The 18838-nt window shown below is 42.9% G+C and overlaps 1 protein-coding gene across 2 annotated transcripts in view; it reads left to right on the top strand.

The window, feature by feature from the left end:
• Positions 1 to 900: 900 nt before the first annotated feature.
• The window catches only part of LRRC1 (leucine rich repeat containing 1), a 65858-nt gene continuing 47920 nt past the window's right edge, over positions 901 to 18838 (top strand). Inside the window, exons 1-2 of one of the 2 annotated variants that reach the window (XM_064650335.1) lie at positions 901 to 1175; positions 14827 to 14944. In XM_064650335.1, coding sequence (XP_064506405.1) covers positions 1017 to 1175; positions 14827 to 14944 — 277 coding nt within the window. In that variant the 5' untranslated portion in view covers positions 901 to 1016. Of the gene's footprint in view, positions 1176 to 1590; positions 1739 to 14826; positions 14945 to 18838 lie in introns of those variants that run through there. The other variant, XM_064650337.1, reaches the window with a different exon arrangement.

Genomic DNA, 18838 nt, shown 5'->3' with positions numbered 1-18838 from the left:
TTCTGACCTTACAATCAGGCCTTTTGAAAGTGGATTTTAAAACAACTTATTTCAGAAAGCCTTGAGGATAGCAAATTGAGAAGAAAAACGTTATCCACGGCCAAAGTACCTAGAGAGCGTTCCATACATTTTGTTGTGTTACTTTCCAGACAGTGTTATGTTTTAACAATTGAGAAGGAACTGTGAGCGCGGTGCGCAAGCTCCCGCTCAGTGTTCGCGGGCACCTCAGGTAAGTATCGGCATGTCCCAAAGCCGGTAAAATGAGTGTCCCAAACCGCTCCCCGGCACTCCCAGTCGTTGCGGACCGTGTGACACGGCCGGTCCCGCAGCAGACGCCGCGGCGATGGCAGAGCCCGGCCGCTGCCGGGAGCGCCCCGGGACCCCCGAGCCCCCGGGGCGTAGCGGCACCGTGCGGAGCCCCCGCTGCCGGGCAGTGCTGTACGCTTCTAGCCGGGGAAGCTCCGTGCCGGAGCGTCTTTTTCCTTGGCAGAAAGTTGTGTGGGCGCTCGCCCCCGGGTGCCTGGGGCGAGGCGGCGCCGGGGCGGGAGCGGGGCGGTGTGCGAGCGGCGGGCCGGGTCCGGGCCCGGGGCGGGGCAGGGCGGCAGGGCCCGGCCCCGCTGATGTCAGCCGGGACGGGGGAGGAGGGGAGGGGGAGCGGGAGCGGCCGCCTGTGTTCCGGGTCAGGCGCGGGAATGCGCGGCGGCCGCCGGCAGCGCTGCGCTCGGCGCCCCGCGATGCCCCTGCAGGGAGGGCAGCGGCCCGCCGAGAGCTACTAGGGGGGTGCCCCCAGTCCCGCCCCGCTCCGGCTCCCGCCCATTGTTCTCCCGGGGTCGCCGCTCTCGCCCGGAGCCGCTTCCCGCCGCCGGCGGCGGCGCGCTGGATGCGGGTTGCGGCCGCGGGCTCGGCGGGACCCGCGCTGCGCGGCGGCGGAGCGGACGGCACCTCCCGCGGACGGCGGCGAGGAGGGGGCGGCGGAGAGCGGCGGCGCCCGCCCCGCGGTCCCCGGCGGCGGGGCGATGTTCCACTGCATCCCCCTGTGGCGGTGCAACCGCCATGTGGAGTCCATCGACAAGCGCCACTGCTCGCTGGCCGCCGTGCCCGAGGAGATCTACCGCTACAGCCGCAGCCTGGAGGAGCTCCTGCTGGACGCCAACCAGCTCCGCGAGCTGCCCAAGGTGAGCGGGAACGGGAGCGGGGGGGCGGCCCCGGCCCCGCCGCCGCCCCGGGCGGGGTCCAGGTGAGCCGCCCCGGCAGGTGCCCGCCGGGCTCCCGGTGCAGCGCCCGCGAGAGGAGGCGGCGCCGCGCCCGCACCGGGGCTGCGGTGCGGGGTTCCCGGGGCCGTCGGTCTCTGGTGGCAGCCCTAGGAGTTAAAGGAAGAGCCGGAGTTTCGCACTAGCATTTTGCGTTTCCCTGCTTCCGTGGTAAACGAGCTTTCACGAGCAAAGCGTGAAGACCCGCGTCTTGCAGGAGGAAAGGTCCTGTTTGAGGGCAGGGGGTTAATGCCGGAGTCACAGGACATGAGTATATGTTGTGATTAACGTTCACGTCATCGGAATTACGAGACCTTGGAGGGTATTCAACCCTCCCCTTTTTCCCTTTTCGATAGATACTGTCTGCTCTGTACATGGGAAAACCAAAACCCTCCAACAAGTAACAGCGTTCCCGTTTCTGCCTTCTTCTGCCGGAAACGTCATCATGCAAAACACGGGAGACATATAAACCTTTTCTGTGTCTCGGTGTAAGTCCCGCACAGTTGTCAGTGTTTTGCTTCTCGCTTGAAAGATGTAGCCTGATTTTTGTGCATACTGTTTTATTGGTAGTATTGTCAAAGGTGAATTCACTTTAAATTCAACACGGTTTTGAGACATCGAGGTGGTACCTTTTGCTGTCTCTCCAGGTGGCATTTGCTGGTTTTGCTACAGTGATTCCAGTGAGGCACTGTTCCACTCCACAGATGCAGTGGAGTGGGAGGCATGTTCTACTTCTGACTTGATGAACCATGGGCTTTTTTCCGTGTTTCCTCTTTAAACTTTGGACACCTCAGAACCCTTGTGAGCTGTGGTTGGTAGAGTTGGTGAACCCTTGTGAGCTGTGGTGGTAGACACTAGAGGGGAAGTGTTACCTGGCAGCTACACGTTAAAAATGCGTGGACTCTTAATAACTTGGAATACAAGAAACTGAACTCACTAGTCAGAAAAATTTTCAAAAGCACCTTTGTTTCCACCTGAATCAAAGTTCCTCTGTTCATACGCAGACTTAAACAGTCTTACTTTTTCCTTTTTGAAATTCAGTGCACTAAGTAAACTTTTTTTCACTCTATGTAGTAAGAGTAATCAGGGTGGCTAGGTTTTCCTATAAGCAGTAGTAAAGATGTCCAGTTGAACTGACATATTAAATTTGACTTTTTCTTTTGAAAAACCTAGGCACAAGTTTTCATCGTGTTGTGACTGAGCTCTTTATCCTTCTGAAGTAGAGCAAAACTGGTTTACATAGCCTGTGTGTGGGTGCTATTTTTACTTCCAGCAGTTTTTACTGGCTTTGTGCACAGACTAGACTCAGGAGTCTCTTTGTACTAGACTTTTCTTCTTAGTGTTGGCTTTCAGGCTTGTTGTCTTATTGCAGGGGTGTTGAATGTGCTTGTGACTGAAATCCAATTGAAACCTGTGGCTCTCTGAATTATTTTTTTAAGTAATAAATCCACCACCAACTGGTTGCTGTGTACAAATGTAAATGATGATGTCTGTTCATTGTGTTATATGGTATTAATTTCTGTAAATAGAGTGCAACGATCTGTTGTTTCTCCTGTCTTCCTTGAACTGTAATACATGCAATAGCCTTTTTTTTTGTCCTGTGGTGGTTAAAAAGACTACTTCTTCCCATTACTTACCTGTGACTGCATATTAAGTCCTGTACGTGTAAGAAATAGCTGAGGGGGTTAAAAAAAACCAAAACCAAAGCAGGCTCCTTGGCACTGAGGTGGAATCAAGTAAAAAGTGAAGTTAGAAGTTTGGTTTATCTTTTTTTTTTTTTTTTTGAATGTCCATAGATCATATTACAGGAGTGCCTAAATATACTCTAGGAATATGTTTGTGGGTTTCTAGCTGGACTAGGAAGAACCCGATGAAATACAACTACAGAAACATACTTGTAGTATCTGCCTTAAGTACTTTGTACCTTGTCAGCAATGCAGGGAGGCATTTTTATTATGCACGAACCTATGAACTTTCCTTGTCAGTTCCTTATTAATGATTTCTGATAAATGGAATATAGTGCCATCATCTCAGGTAAGTGTTGATGCTGCAGAATGTTCAGATACAAAAATATGACTACAATCCTGGATGTGAAACTAATCTGTTGAAAGTGGAAACTGATGGGAAAAGCCCTGTTCAACTTTTCTACCAGCAAATAGTTCTAAAAGTTCTGCTACAGGAATCTGGTTCAGGAGAATAGTGGAAGATCTCTCAGTGGAAGATAGCTACAAGGGTACACTGTTCATTCCCCTTATATTAAAAGGGTAGTGCCAATACAAAGTACAGATACAGAACTGGAAATAAGTGCAAAAAACTGGGATAGACCATACCTGTGGTAGACAAAATACGAGAGAAATCAGTAGGGTGTGTAATTAACAAACTGTTAGATCAGCGTAGATCTTAGTGGTTGTTACACCCTTAATTTAGTGTAATTCATTATATTAGTCTGACCTTACCTCCATTAAGTTTCTTCCCTATGTGCATAAAGGCATTAAAACAAAATCAAGCAGTGTTTGGACTCAGTTGAGGCCTAAGCAAGTCAGGCCCTAAGCAAGTGTAACTCACTGGCTGGTTAGTTAGGTGTTTTCCTGTGCTTGAGGAAGTCCTGAAGTTCACAGTGATCTGTGCCGATTCCTGGTGAGTCATCTGCGGGCTGTGCTGATGCCATAATATAATCCCTTAAAACCGATAAGGTGTTCGTGTCACTGAGGTGGTTGTGATCCTCCTAAGGGAAATTGCTGCTGTAAAGCCTCACCTTGGAATAGTGAAGAGCCCTGTAGACTCTGTGACTTGTAGCAGAAGTTGCCACAGTTGAATGGAGGAGGAAACCCCCAACTCTGCTGCTCAGCTCTTTGTTCTGCACATGACCTCATTTTCCCAGTGTGGACAGTTGTGGTCTGAAAGGTCTATTACAGCAGGCAGGAGGTCTTGTAATGCTTCTCTGAAATCAAACAGATATTGCTGAGTTCTTTTACCAGCTTTGCCATGGCTACAAGTTAGAGACAGTAATGATGGCTTTATCTCTAGACATCCGCTTTCTTTCCACTTGCACTTTTTTTTTTCATCCCTTCAAATGTAAAGCTTTCTGAGGGAGATAAATATCAGCAAGTGGCATGGTGAAAGACATGGACTTGCTGCATTTCACTCAAGTTGATGAGGCATCTTGTGTTAGATGCACATGGTTCCCCTCTTTTCCCTGTTTCTCCCTGCTCCTGTTTCTATCAAGTAGCAATAAAAGGTGTTCTTTGGTTGGTTTAATCCAATACACCAGTAAAAGAATACACTTTAATACACCCTAAAATCTCCATCTTGAGGTACAGAAGTAGTCTTTGTTAGCATACTTTAAACTTCTCTTATTCAGAGGCCTTTAAACAGAGCATGGCATATGTTAGGGTGTTACTGAAAAAAACCCAACAGAACAAACACACATAAAAATCCCCTCAAAAGACAGAACTTAGGAAATTGCTGTAGCATCTTTATGAGAAATGACCAGCAGAAAGACCCAGCACTGTTGTTGCATTGTACGTTATGAGAGTCGTTGGAAGTATCCTAAAGAGAAACAAGAAATACACTTGAATTATTTTGAAGGAATTACTTTGTTGGTTTTATTTTTGTTCTGTTGGCTGACCCAAATGTATAGTAGAATTCTTTACCTTTTTCTAAGGGGAGAGGGGTAGGAAGGGTCCATCTGGAAGACACCTGAAATGTTTGAGAAGCAGAGGGAGATCGATCTCTTTGCCCCTGTTGTTTCCACTCCTTCCCATGTTTGCTTCTTTGTACATTAATGCATATGTGGACTAGGAAAAGAATTCAGTTTCTGTGACCTCCTTTTTCTTACAAATACCTTTTTTATCTAAGCTATACCTGTCAGCTTATTAGGAATACAAGGTAATAATTTATATTTGTACAGTAACTTACAAATTTTTTGTATCATTTTGCTACTGCAGAGAGATTCTTTTGGTTTCCCATGTCAATAAACTGATTCTTTTTCAAGGTCTCTAATGACTCTGTTGGATCCCTGGGTCCCTTGTTTGCTCCCGTTCCCAGTTATGTGATGGAAAACTTGTGCTTATGACAGCGACCTTTTACTGTCGTTACCACTGGTGTCTCAGACTCCTTGCCCTGCGTGTTCATACTTTCCCATCCTCTCCTGTCCTTGATGTTCCAGCATCTTCCTTACTTCCTCCAGCCTAAACAGCTCTGTCTGCCTTCTGTTTCTGACGTTTTGGTTCCTCTCCTGTCCCTTCTGTGCTGGATTCTTGACTGCTCTTGCAAACATTTCTTTTTTAGTACCCTGGTCTTTCCCTTTCCCTTCTGCTGCCTCCCAGGTTCCCTTCTCTGCTCTTGCCCTTCCTGCAGGATAAGCCAGCCTGGTGGGATGTGCTGGAGGAGCAGGCTGTGTACTATTAAGCTGCTGGTGGTTTTCCACAATACTGAGGTCTCTCTCTAGCCTTTCTTGGCAGATGTGGCTGCTTTCCCACAGAACAGCAGTTTCTAGCTGTCAGCATGCTTCTCACCACTTCTGCTTTACAAGACAAATTAAAGAGCTGCACCCTTTGGTCTCAAAAGGATGGGCTATATATGGAGTTGGTGGTAGAGTGTGGCTATTAACTTGCTTAAATAATTCCTTTTCCTGTATTGGATCCTAAGTGTCTTCTGTTGACTATTTAGTGTATCTGATTTCATTGGAAAAAAACATAGTAAGTGGTCTCCAGTGTGCATAGAGCAACTTAAAAATGTAGTTTGTGTTTTTTTTTTTCTAAACTTGTAGCATTTTTATTTTCCTTAGGAGTGAAAACTTGAAGACTTTTTCAACTCAAGCTCTAATGTGTAGTATATAATTTGCTACATGTCAAAAACTATTCTTCACTGGAGAGTAGGCTTTCTGGCAAATTGCTTTGATAGAAGAAAATAACACATTCTGCATGATGCGTTTCAATAGCTTCTCTAATGAAAAGCATCAGATAAAAATAAAATGCTTTCAGTTCTATAGATCAGTCTGTAGTTGATGAAAGTCTGTAGTTGTTTTCTGCTTGCGTACTTTGGAATTTAAGGGCAAATACATCCTGTCAACTTAATTTCTCTGTGCCTGGAATTTGCAGTACAATACTGAATCTCTGCGTATTTTTTTCCACTGATGAAAAGAAAAAAATATCTTATGAACCTTTGAATGCAGTATTATGTTTTGGCCTTTGTATTAAATCACTAGTATTCTTTGCATTGGTGGGTGGTAGAAATAGCTTATAACTCTTGTTTTGCTCCTGTTATGTCTTTTTGCTGCTCAGTTGTTTAACTCAAAGGATAATGACCACTTTCCCATGAGACTTTTTGCAGATGCTGTTTCTGGAAAACTCCAGTGGCAAAAAAAAAAAAAGTTTTGTATGCATGTAGTTTAGCTTAAGAGTCTGCTGAACTCTTTTTTTAATTTGGGGAATGATTTTTATGTAGTGTTCGTAAACCTAATCTAATGCAGCTCTGAATCATTTAGTTTCTCTGTTTGAGCTTACAGAGTCTATCTTCCATCTGTAATTTCTCTTGTTGGTGCTACATTCTAAAGCTTCTCTGTAGAGTTATTTGATGTGATTGATGCGAGACCCCTTCCCTGACAAACCTGGTCAAATCCTGGCCTCTTCCTGTGCCCCACTTTCTTTCTGAGAGATGCCGATGGTCTCCTGCTGCTTGGCATTCAGCACTGTCTGTATCTATTCTGTGTGGTTTTGAAATCCAGGGTGCTGTTAACCTTACCAAAATGATGTAAAAGCTCCTTAAGAAGTCCCTTTATTCTTCCCATACCACCCTTCTTTCTCAGGAAAAAAATTTCCAAATTTTGGCATGAATTTCACTGTTCTACCATAGTTTCTCCCATTATGCAACCATAAGCCTGAAAGACACTTGTTTGGTCAGTGGCCAGGAATCTGCTATGGAAAGAGATGATGATTTACTATATCTCTCTTTAAATTTGTGCTTATGACTTCTCAAGTTGTAAATGTCTTTTTTCAAGTGTATATATCTCCTTGGGTTTGGAGAGACGTGGTGGGATATATCACGTGGCTGGAGTGCTGCAACAGATGAACTCAGGCTCTTTAAGAAGGACAGGCCAGGAAGGCAAGGGTGGGGAGTTGCGCTTTGTATGAGAGAGCAGCAGGGATGTGTGAAGTTTTGCTTTGGGACGGGCCAACTGAGAGCAGGCTGGGATTAGTTGGTGACATTGTTTTGGATATCTGCTGTAGACTGCTTGATCAGGATGAAGTAGTAGATGATGCCTTCTTCACATAACTGGAAGAAGCCTTATGTTTGCAGGCCCAGGTCATCACATGTGTTTTGAACCACTGTGACAACTGGAAGGGCAACACAACAGGACATAAGCAATTCAGGAGGTTTTTGGAGTGCAATTGATGGCTTCCTAAACCAGGTACTCAAGGAATCAATGGACAGAGATGCTCTGTTAGGCTGTATACTTACAAACAAGAAAGGGCAGGTTGAAATGTGAAGGTCAGGGTTGCAGTAGCTGTGGTGACCTTGGTCACCTTGGCTGTAGTGACTGTGAGATGGTGGAGTTTAGGGTCCTGAGAGGAGGGAACAGAGCAATAAGCAGCATCACAACACTGGACTTCAGAAAACAAACTTTGTTATGTTTAGGATTCTGCTTGGAAGAGGTTGGTAAGAAAGACGTTTATGCTGCCACTCAGGGACATTTTTGTAAGGGAGGTACTGTTGTAGTAAACCGGTAGCATCCCCTTCTCTGTGTGGTGTACACAGATGAGACAAGGTTTGTGGGCAGAGATTATGTATCAGTAACTCTAAAATAAATTTGATTTTCTAATTATATCAGTTGGTCTAAAAAAAGACACTACCTCCTGCCAACAGTGTTGTATACTGGAAAAATGCATGCTAGAAATTCATTAGTGAGATTAAATGTGGGCTTTGGTTGTGTTCTTTTTTTTTTTTTTCCTCCAAATGGCAAATGCATTTGACTGAAATGAATCCATATTTTGTTGTAGCAGATGTTTTCTGGCCTCTCTTAAAGGCAGAGGTAGTCCTTGTACTGTACAGTCCACTGTACTGGAACAGCTATGACATTGAGTGCGCTTTAACCTTTGTTGCCTCTGCTTAATTGACATAAAAGAGAAAGTAAGTCCTTGCCTGCCAGGAAACAGTATGAGGCAACCTGCTCGATGCATCACTCAGTAGTGCGGCATTTTGATTCAGTGCTGCAGTGTATTGGTTTTTGATGGCTAGTGGATAGTCCCCTATTTGGTTTTTAAAATGGATGGTAACAACTGAGACTAGGACCTGCATTTGGCCTATCCTTTTCAGTAGTTCAGAAAATGGCAGGTGCTTTGAAAATAGGGTGCCAGAAACATAGCAAGTAGGTGTAGAATGCCAGCTTCAGTGAGGCATTTGTTATACTTCTTGCTCTGTCTCCTCTAGATCTTTCCCCCATAGCCCTTCTTGCTTGACTGATGCTTTTTTGGGCTTTAAAGCATCCATTGGTGGGGAAGACAGCAGTCGCAGCATCTGGTTCTGTTTAGGATATGTGCCCATGATCTTTCATTAATGCTTCCTCTTATTTTGAAATCTGGTAATTTTATTCATGTTTTGTATGGACTCCTGCTGGAATGTCCGCCTCCATTATGTTTTTCATTAATATTCATAATGACAAAGTTGGTACTAGGATGCTGCAAGACCAAAATACAGCTTGAATATATTCTACAGACATGGCTGGGCAAATGAAACAGAATTTCACCATGCTGTGTGTTTGTAACAGTTCTGGGTTTGCCCATGATGTATGTGAAGACAGAATTAGAGACCTCAGCTGCGTGGAGCAGTTGTCTATTTGCCAGCTTGCCACTGAGCAGGCGGGCAGAGGTCAGTGTGCTGTTGTCCATTACCAGCTGCTGCTGCATCTCCTCATGGCTGGCGAGGAGATGCAGAGTCATCAGTTTGATGCAGTCATCAATTGGATGATGACTCTGCTGTGCTGCACTGTGAGTTAGCCCCTGCCCTCAGTAATCATTTCAGTATCTCATGTAGTACTTTATTTGAAAATTAAAGTATGTTTGGCCCAAAGGATCATGTGGGATCTGTATTTGTGAAACCCTGTTGCCCTTGCCAGCTGTCCTTGCTCAGAGGTGAAAGCGGATGGAGTGACTTGAGGGATCCTGGTGTTGCTAGCAGGCTTTGTGGGAGATGCCAAGCTGATAATGGCCATGCTAGGCTTCACTTGAGTCTGGTGAGATCTCCTTTCACACTTCATGAATCCAAAGTAGGATTTGGCTTCTGCAGCATTTCACTGTGCAGCTGGTTTGAATGCGCTTCTAGAGGAAGGTGTCTGTTTTCTGTGCTCTTGCCGGGTTTCCTCAGTGCTCCCACCTGTGCTACTGGCAGGAGTCTCAGGGATGGATTTTAAGGCAATGATGTACAGGATTGCATCCTAGAAAGAGTTCTTTTGCTTACAAGTTAGTTGTGGATTTCAGCTGGGGGTGCCTTGAGGCTTGAGTGGAGTGCAGGGTGCATTGCAGCTCACTGAGTGTGTAAGCGTGGCTGTGGCTCTTGTCAGCTCCAGACTGGTGTGTCCACTGGGTGACCAGAGTAGAAGTGATGTTTGAAATCCCACCAGTTGGTTAGTGTAGGGCATTGAGTGTCCTACCCTCTTGGAATCCTTAGCATTGAGTGACCCGTATTGATGGTCTTCCGAAGACCATTCTATCAATGACTTCGACAGAAATGGGGTGGGGAGGAATGAGGAAAAGCTCTCCCTTCCCTCTCTGCCTTTGCCCTTCAGACAAACAGGGAGAATGTGCATGTATACTTGTGCCAGAGCCTGGTTATTAAACCCATCCCAAGGAAGCAGAATGCTTGAATTCAGTGCTGCTGCTTCATTACGGGATTTAGTCCTCATTCTCCTCATAGTGTCCTGACCACTAAGCAGCATGTTCGCCTAAAGAGAGGTTGGGCTTCCCCTGTTCTCACTGAAGCTGTGCAATGGTGCAGGCAAAACACTAACTTCTAGGGGCCCTTTGCAGAAGCAGCAATTTGATTATGTTAAGCAAAGCAGTGAAAAAGAGATAAAACATCAAATCCGTGAAATAACCTTGCAACACGGTTGACAGTGCTCTCTACCTCCTCAGCAAAGTCTCCAGTCCCTTGCAAGGTTATTTCATGGATTTGATGCTTTTCGCGGATTTGATGCTTTATCTCTTGTTCACTGCTTTGCTTACCATAATCAAATTGCTGCTTCTGCTTGTGTTTGCCTGAAGAGGCAGTATAAAAAGAGTGGGGGAAGGATTGACTGTGTTTTCCCTTATCCGATGATTGAAGGAGGACAGCTCATGATTGGAAGTGAATGAAGTGAAGGGTGTCCCCATTAATTTTTGTTTACAATGTAGGAGAAGAAAATGGAGCCTGAAGTAAGATTTGAAACAGAAATGCAATTGGGAGTTAAACTATATTTAAATTACTGTGTCACTTCTTAATTCTAAAGCACAGATAACCTTTAGTTGGTCAGTTGTAGGTTTGGAAAATGGGTGAAAAAAATATAGATATATTTAAGAATGAGATCCTAGTAATATACTGTGTCTTGATAGCTTACTTAATTCCTTTCTGAATATAATACTGTAATTGCCTGACGAAACCTCAAAAGCCGAGGCAACATGCATATGTGGAAAATCCATATTGGTGTCTAAGGCAAACTTGACATAAGAGCAACTGCTTACAAATTTTTAATCTAGTCAGCAACAGCTCAAGTACCTGCAAAAAAACCCCAAACAAGTTCATTTGCAGTTTTCTTCCTCCTTTCCATCTTGTTCTGATTTCTGCTCTCATGCTGGCCCATCATGAAAATTAGGCAGTAGATTTCATAAGGGTTCTAATTTTAATTCTCTTTGCTGATAGTATTAGCCTTTTTATGGAAATGTTTTGCTTAACACAGTAAACATTTAGTTATGCTACCTGTGCCAAATGAACTTGGAGTGTGACATGTTTGTAGCACTGGAAGGGCTCTCTAGCAGGGAGGTACTGCTCCTCCCCTTAAACAGCGTTAGCTGCAAATAGGTCTTCGTGCCCTGTGTTTTACTTCAACTGCCTTTTGTCATCATCTATTTCCATTTATGATTTTTATTATTCCCATCTGGTAAGGTGCTGAAGCACTCAGGGAAGATTCTCAGGCATGAATGTTTTTTGTTGCAGGAGTGAATCATAGAAAGAAACAGCGAGATACATTGTTTTGGCCACTTTTACAGGAGAAAGTATTTATCAATCATAGTTTGGCTTAATTCTCTTCACTTTTTTTCTAGAATTGAGTGTCAGTTGTAGTATTCTTAAAAAAAAGGTATAAAAAATGAGGACTGTGGGATCACACTGTCTGTTTATACTTCTCAGTGAGTCATGCACTTATCTCTTACTTTTTTTAATTCCGTTGGCTGACATCGACCCAATTTTGTCAGAATGAAGTTTTTTTTAAAACTATGTGTCCGGGTGAGAGAGACTTGGTTAATTTTCCAGTGCGAGAAGGGATCTGTTCAAGATATATGTTCTTAGCAAATCTATATAATGGAAAGCTCTATAAATTCTTTGATAGCAGGAAAAGCTTCAATTGAGGGTTGGAAATTGTCACTAAATAGCAAGTTGTAGGCTTCTTCAGTGCTTATGCTCATGGAATTATTTGTCTCATTGAAGCACTATTAATTAGGCTGTTTGATTGCAGACCCAACATCTCAACAAGTATCTCGGCATTAAAAGTGTTGCCGAGATACTTGTTGAGATGTTGGGTCTGCAATCAAAACCTGCTATTAAAGCATGCTGGGTGGATGTGCTGCTCTGGCCAATAACCCCTTTGGACCTTGGATCGTGTTAGAGCTTTTCAGATAGAGGCAGAACTGTGTCGGATACATTAAATTAGGAATGTGTTTCTGGGGGGCATATATTTAAGAAAGTGCAGATATTTATGCACACACACGTATCTATGTTTACCTTTGTTGAACTCTATTCAATAAGCTTTTGATTCTCTTTGTTCTCTGTGGTCTTTTTGAAAGGTAGAATGTATATGGCTGAAAGGAGGTGCTTGCTTCACCAGCAGTGCTTCAGAGCACTAATGATGTGCTTTAGATAAAGGAAGAGTAGTTACTGAAATGCAAGTAGGATGCACTAAACATGCAAGAGTGATTGAGTCCTGTAGTTTATAGAGAAAAAACAAAGGAGGAATTCAAAGAAATGCCATTCACGTAACCGCAGTTTCTGATTTTATCTAGGAAATGGTGTAATTCATTAGAAATTGTTATGCAAACTGTTAATTTTTCTTTTAAATAGTTAAACAGGAATGCTTTTTTAAATATTGTGTAATATTGCTTGTTGCAAATGTGCTCTGCACATTTAATAAATATATACAGCATTGACACATGGTGCTGTCAGGGCCCTCAAACCTTCCTGGGGATGTCTAGCTCTTAATAGGCTTTTGATGATGGTTCTTTTAACCATGTTCCTTCTGTTTTTACTCACTTGCCATTGAATATCTCTGGCAGGGACAACTGTTGCTTAGGAGAAGATTTGTAGTAGGACATCAATATTTATAACTGTCATATAGTTTAGCAGCTACACACTGGATTGAGGAACACATTTTGGCAAGTATTTATTTTGGAGTGTTAGAACAGATTTGGATCTCTTCTGTGGGGTGTACTCCTGCTATGTTTTCACAAAAGTGTCTTTAAGTGCTTTTTTAAGCTTCTGATGGATTCTTGGTTTAGTCATATTGATAAATATTTATCAAAAGGGCTACATTTGTTTAAAGATAAGAATGATAATGATATGAAAGTGCAGCTAGGGATCTTTTGAGGGCAATGAAGGATTAAAAAGCATTTGTGGCTATTTTAATTGGAATATATGTTGTTTTGGGAACTAAAACCATAGAATTGTAGACATTTTTTTTATCTTCCTCTTACAGTTTCAACTGTGTTATCAAACACTTTTAATGGGGGGGTGTGGAGTGCCATTCTGACTCAGAAATGCCTTTGAAATGTCATATTCAGGTCTGGTGCATCTTTCGTTGCTGAGTGTTTATAAACTTTCTAAAGCTCTATCCTTTTTATCCCCTAAAAGGAAACCATGTTTTTGAGGGAAAACACATTAGTTTCAGTTGTGTTTTATTTTTCTGTGACAGGGAACCACAGTGTATATTGAAAGATTGGTGCTGAAGTGCAAAATGCAGTTAAAAAACTGATTTATGAACTTGATCACAAGACACTCAAACTAAGATTGAAAACCTGCATTATAATACCTTCATGACACACTGCTTTTACCTTGTGTCCCAGTAAGGTACCTGTCTTACTGCCCCTTTTTCTGTCAGTCTGAGTTACAACTGAGTGACATTTAGATCACACACTCCAGCACTTATATAAAATAAAAGCTAAAAAAAGGTGCTAATTTCCAAGAAGGGATTGTAGGTGATTAAATGCAAGCAGATAGCCCAAACTTACTAGTATCTTCCAGTTACCCTGCATGGCAAAATCTTTGGTACACAGGCATGCACACATGCCCCGAGTGGGTGAGATGCACGGGTTCTGACTGCTGGATAAAAATCCCTGTGCACTCCAGGGGGCACAAAACTCACTCAAAATTCGAGGAGTCTGTTCAGTTTTGTTCAAGATGACATGTATGTAAAGCCATTTAATTCTTCACAAATCCTCACCCCTTGCAATCACTCCACTTCAAAGGCCTGTCTGGAAGAGAGGAAAGCTGCGATAAGAGCTCCACAACTTTTGTGGGGATGCCTAGATTCAATCACCAGCTGCTCCCAGTGCTTAGGGTTGACCTGACTTTCAGCTTGGCCAGTTTTCTTAGGGTGTTTTTTTGTCTTGGGAGCTTCCAGACCCTCTGAGCCCATAGCTGGGGGTTTGGGAAAGTTAGCATCCTGTCTGCATTTTGTCCCTGTGTCCTCACTGTAGAGACAGGGCTGAGCTGGGTTTTTCCTCAAGCAAGAAAGACCTGAAATTGTGTGTATCCTGCCCAACTTTCATTAGTCCTTCTGAAACTGGGCCATGGAGCAGGCAGTGTATATGAGGCTGGAAAGAAAGTCTTCCTGAGGGAGGCTGGCTCTGTAACCTAGTTGGTTTTGGCGCTCACCAGTGAAGAAGACCTTGTCAGCCACTCTTTGTCAGTTTTCTGGATTGTTCTTTAGAAGTGTCCCTCTGCATTAACTTCCTAATGAGCCACGGTGTATAATTAGGATGCTTTTAATTACTCTACTGGGTAACCTCACCCCATTAATGATTTTGAAGCAGGCACTCTGGATTTTGCTAGTGTCTGTCTGCAATGATCTTTAATGGCAAGCTTTACAGATTTTTGTTTTTAACATAGATTTTCATTTTAGGTAAAACACAGGTTATAGTCTGTTTGCATGTAAAAATTAAAACAAAATGTTTATTCTGATACAGGTCTGAAAGGGATGTGCATAACTAGTGTCAAGCAATAACTTTAATTAGCTCACATTTTGAAAGCGGCTTCCAGTTATTCCTCATCATTTATGATGCTTATATCTGAGTTATATGAATATTTTCTGATGTGTAATTTTTCTTTCTTTCAGCCTTTCTTCCAGCTTGTGAAGTTACGGAAACTTGGACTTAGTGATAATGAAATCCAGCGGCTCCCTCCTGAAATAGCAAATTTCATGCAGCTGGTGGAACTTGATTTGTCTCGAAATGGTAAGCTCCAATGTTAATTTGTTTGATTCTATGCTGTCCTGTGGCATGGTCTAGGAAACTGAGTTGATAGGGTTTTTCTGACTCAGAAGTTGCTATCAGTGTCCTGCAGAACACTTTTTCATATAATTCGTGGATTTGCCACTGGTTCTAGATGGGGGGAGCGAAAGAGCAGAGGAGAGCTGATAGTGGAAATACAGTAATAAAATAACACTTAAATGTAGTTCTGCCTTTCTGAGAGCCTACTTGATTCTCCAATTTAAAAAGTGCTTTACATCCTAGTTTTATATGTGTATGTGTCATAATGTTGATTTCTTTTCACAGGCTCTCTGAAATGCCTAGAAAAAAAAAGAAAAAAAAGAGGTTAAAAAAATGAAGCTGCTTTCTGTCCTAAAAAAAGGCTGCCTATGGGTTAGAAGTCCAGTTCCTTATCCTTATCTCCTTTTTACCTGGGATTAGCAAGAGGCAGAGTGCTAGTATTTCTAGTTGTACTTCTGGAAGAAGAATCAGTCCATTTGTCATCTGCAGAGATAAATTCAGAAAAGAATGCTGGGAGAAACTGTCTTTTAAAACATGTTGTTGGAAACCACATGGGTTTATCATTTGCTTGTAATGTTTGCTGCTTATATTGTCCTGCATTGTGATGGAGTGAAAACATTTTTTTTCCCTGTGGCCTGGTGAACTTACCAGTTCTACAAGAAGTTCAGGGGCTGGTGGGTCACCTTTAAGCAGCCTTATGACCCACTGATCTAGAAACAGTGAATCTGTGTTACCAAATTAGAGCAACTGTCAGCTATTTTTGCCTCCTTACACGCAGTGGATATGTACAAAATGCTCTCTGAGCTGTGATGGAAGGGGTGGGAGCAATCATGGTTGCGTAACCTTGTAAAGAAATGAGGGATGTAATTGATTCAAGAAAATAAACACCGTAACGGGAGCCTTTTTTCCTTTACAGTTTAACTTCACATTGACCCTTTGTGACTGAAGAATGTTCAGTGGCCTATAGCATATTTCCTTTATTTGTTTGGTGCTTTTAATTCCATCTTTATCTGATAATATAATTGATGAAGCGTAATGAGTCTCCAGGCAATTGCCGAAAAATTTCTGTGAACCATATAATTTTATGCATACTTGCAAAACCTTTTAAGAGAAGAAAACTGGGAAAAACCCCCACATCTGAGAGACAGAAGAAACAGATTAGTTATAACATTTTAGAAATACATGAGCATTAATTGATGCAGTATTTTGGCTACTGAGTTTGGCTGAGTTGGATGCTGTCTGTGACAGACCTTATACAAAAAGAAACCCTCTGTTGGTTTAGTAATTCTCATCACAAATGAATAACTAGCTGCAAAAGAGCTGGTAGATCAGAGCCATGTGAACTCTTGTCAGCCTGACTTGGAAGTTGGCTTGAGAACTCAACTGTAATGAGAACAGATGGTGTGAACATTTATGGTTGGGTAGATGCATGTGTGTCATTAGAAGTTACTGCACAGGGAAGTATTTTCTCCAGTGATGGGTTGGACTAAGGCAGGTGGCAGAGAGCAGTTGCTTTCCTATATCCAAGGTTCAGTGTTAATTGCCCATTTTATTGCATTACTTTGTCTTCTCTGTCGTTCATTGCAGAAGGTGACTGATACTGCTTCCCTCTGCTTAATCATATCACAGTTATTGCATGACTTGACTCTTCAAATGGAAAATGCACCGTGTGATGTGATGCTGGGGGGCTGTGGCAGAAGATAACTAATACTGCTTTTTGCTGTTTGGTCATTTCATGGTTTTCTCACAGTTCTCCAAATTAGAAGGCAAAACACAACCATCTGGGATGCTGTAGGGGAAATGTCACATAAGGTTTTTGGGATTTACAGTATTTTAATTTCTTAGCTTTGTATTTTGAACCCACCTTTCAGTATGTCAGATTCTTAGCCTGCCACAGGTTTGTCCTGTTTTCTAACTAACCAAGAGTACTTAGGAAAAAAAAATAGGAACTCTTTGTATTCCTTTCAGGCAGAGAAAAACAGCCCTACTTTTCAAAATGCAGTATGCTGCATGAATAGGAAAGTGTGATGGTGACATCTGAACTTGGGAAATAAGAGATCATTGTTCTGTGTTTTTTGTTGTTCTAGCTGTCTGGTTCAGTGCACTAATTGCTTTCAGTTCTGGCCATTCTGTTTCCTTAAGATCTTAAAAGCACAAATATAAATTCATTTAATGTTCTATGTACAGGAATAGCTTTTTCTATTTTAACTTCTCATCAGGAGGAAGAAAAGGTTTTGAATAAAGAGAGTACTTCCATTTCCCTCATAATAAAATGATAATATTTTCTTTTCTCCTACTTTCTAATCCTTTGGCCAGTGTATGATCTTTGAAGCCTCATGACATGGTGGGTGTATCTTATTGCTGGACTTGGATGTGCTTCCAGACTGCAGTGGCCAGCTATGTTTTGTGTGAGTGGTGAGGTGTTGCATCCAGAGGTGGGATAAATCCCTTCAGGCAGGATCCCTCCAACTCTTTGTAGGTAGCTCTGGGTGCCTGTACCATGCAGTGTTATTCGCCACCTAAGTAGTCCTAGTTTGTAGGCACTCAGGAAGGGTCAAAAAGGAAACTCTTAAATGTGTCTTTCTTAAATTCTCAGGTGTTTTAAAATGCCCAAGGTATGCTAGTGTATGTTAAAATGTGCTATATAATGAATTCCTTTAGCATTTTTTTGGTTAATAAGTGAATCTAGAACTACAAAAATCCTTCTAAGAAATAAAACTAAAAAATCTTCAGCTGATGTAAACTTGATGCTCCCTGTGATCTTGGGTGACCGTGAGAGTAGTCTCTGGGGAGGGTGAGGATAGCCTCAGTGAAGCAGAAGGAAAAAGATTTTGGGCAGTCTAGGAGCCGTATAGTCTTAAATTTTCCTGGATTATTTGCATGTTGGTGCTGTTTTTTATTCCTCTGCAAGGCCACGTGTTCATGCAGATTTTCCTAGGAAGCATCCCCACCGTGCTTTTCTAGTCTGATCGAGGCTGTTATTTGAGCAAAGGTTGAATGGATGAATCAATGATTGGAATATGAGGACAGGGAAGCTGTGCTAAGGAAACAGCATAGTGATAGTGAACACTCTGAAGGTTATTTGACAATCTGGGTTATCTCTGCCTCTTGGTATTAAGTTGTTCAAAAAGCTGATGTACTAGTTCTAAGGCTAAAACAGACTTGTAGGATTTCAATAGCAGATGCCTGAGCTTCTGAGTTGCTGGCAAAGCATGTCTAAGACTCTGAGTATTCCCCGAGAAATCTTCTGAAACAGATGCTTTACTGCTGCATGTCTGAAACTACTGCTGGTTCCCTCAGACTCCTCAAGCTTAGTAAAACTTTTCCTGGATTCTCATGTCACAGTGGAATTTTGTGAAGACACTGGGTCAATGAAGCATCCTTGCTTGATGTCCCTGCAAAGCATTTGTCCCCCTGAAGGGTGCCAGTGCTTTGCATTGAGCTTCAGTGCAAGCCTTTGCTCTCCGTGATAGGGGGACAGATTCTGCTTTAAGCAGAGTCAGAAGTGCCTGTGTGCTATTTGTTTCTCCACAACACTTACACACTCTCTCGGTCAAGTCCTGAAAGACCCTGGGATTCAGAAGGTCCAATCTCCAAAGGTAGAAAGATGTCCTTGAATTTCTGCAGTTTTTCCTTCTTGCCTCAGCTGGCACTTCATTAAGCTTCCCTCTCTCCCAAAGTGCATGCAGTGTGTTTCAGATCCCTGTGAGTTGTAGCAGGCTGCTTCCCATGCTGCTCATCACCCAGAGGTTTCTTTCAGTGACTCCATCCTCCCTTTTCTTCTTCCACAACCCCTGGAGGCCAAATTCTTAAAGCTTAGGGCCCTGCCATCTGAGATTCATTAAAATGTTAATGGCT

Source organism: Pseudopipra pipra, chromosome 3 (assembly GCF_036250125.1).
Source record: "Pseudopipra pipra isolate bDixPip1 chromosome 3, bDixPip1.hap1, whole genome shotgun sequence".
In the NCBI taxonomy this organism is placed as follows: Eukaryota; Metazoa; Chordata; class Aves; order Passeriformes; family Pipridae; genus Pseudopipra; species Pseudopipra pipra.
This window is presented reverse-complemented; position numbering and strand designations above follow the sequence as displayed.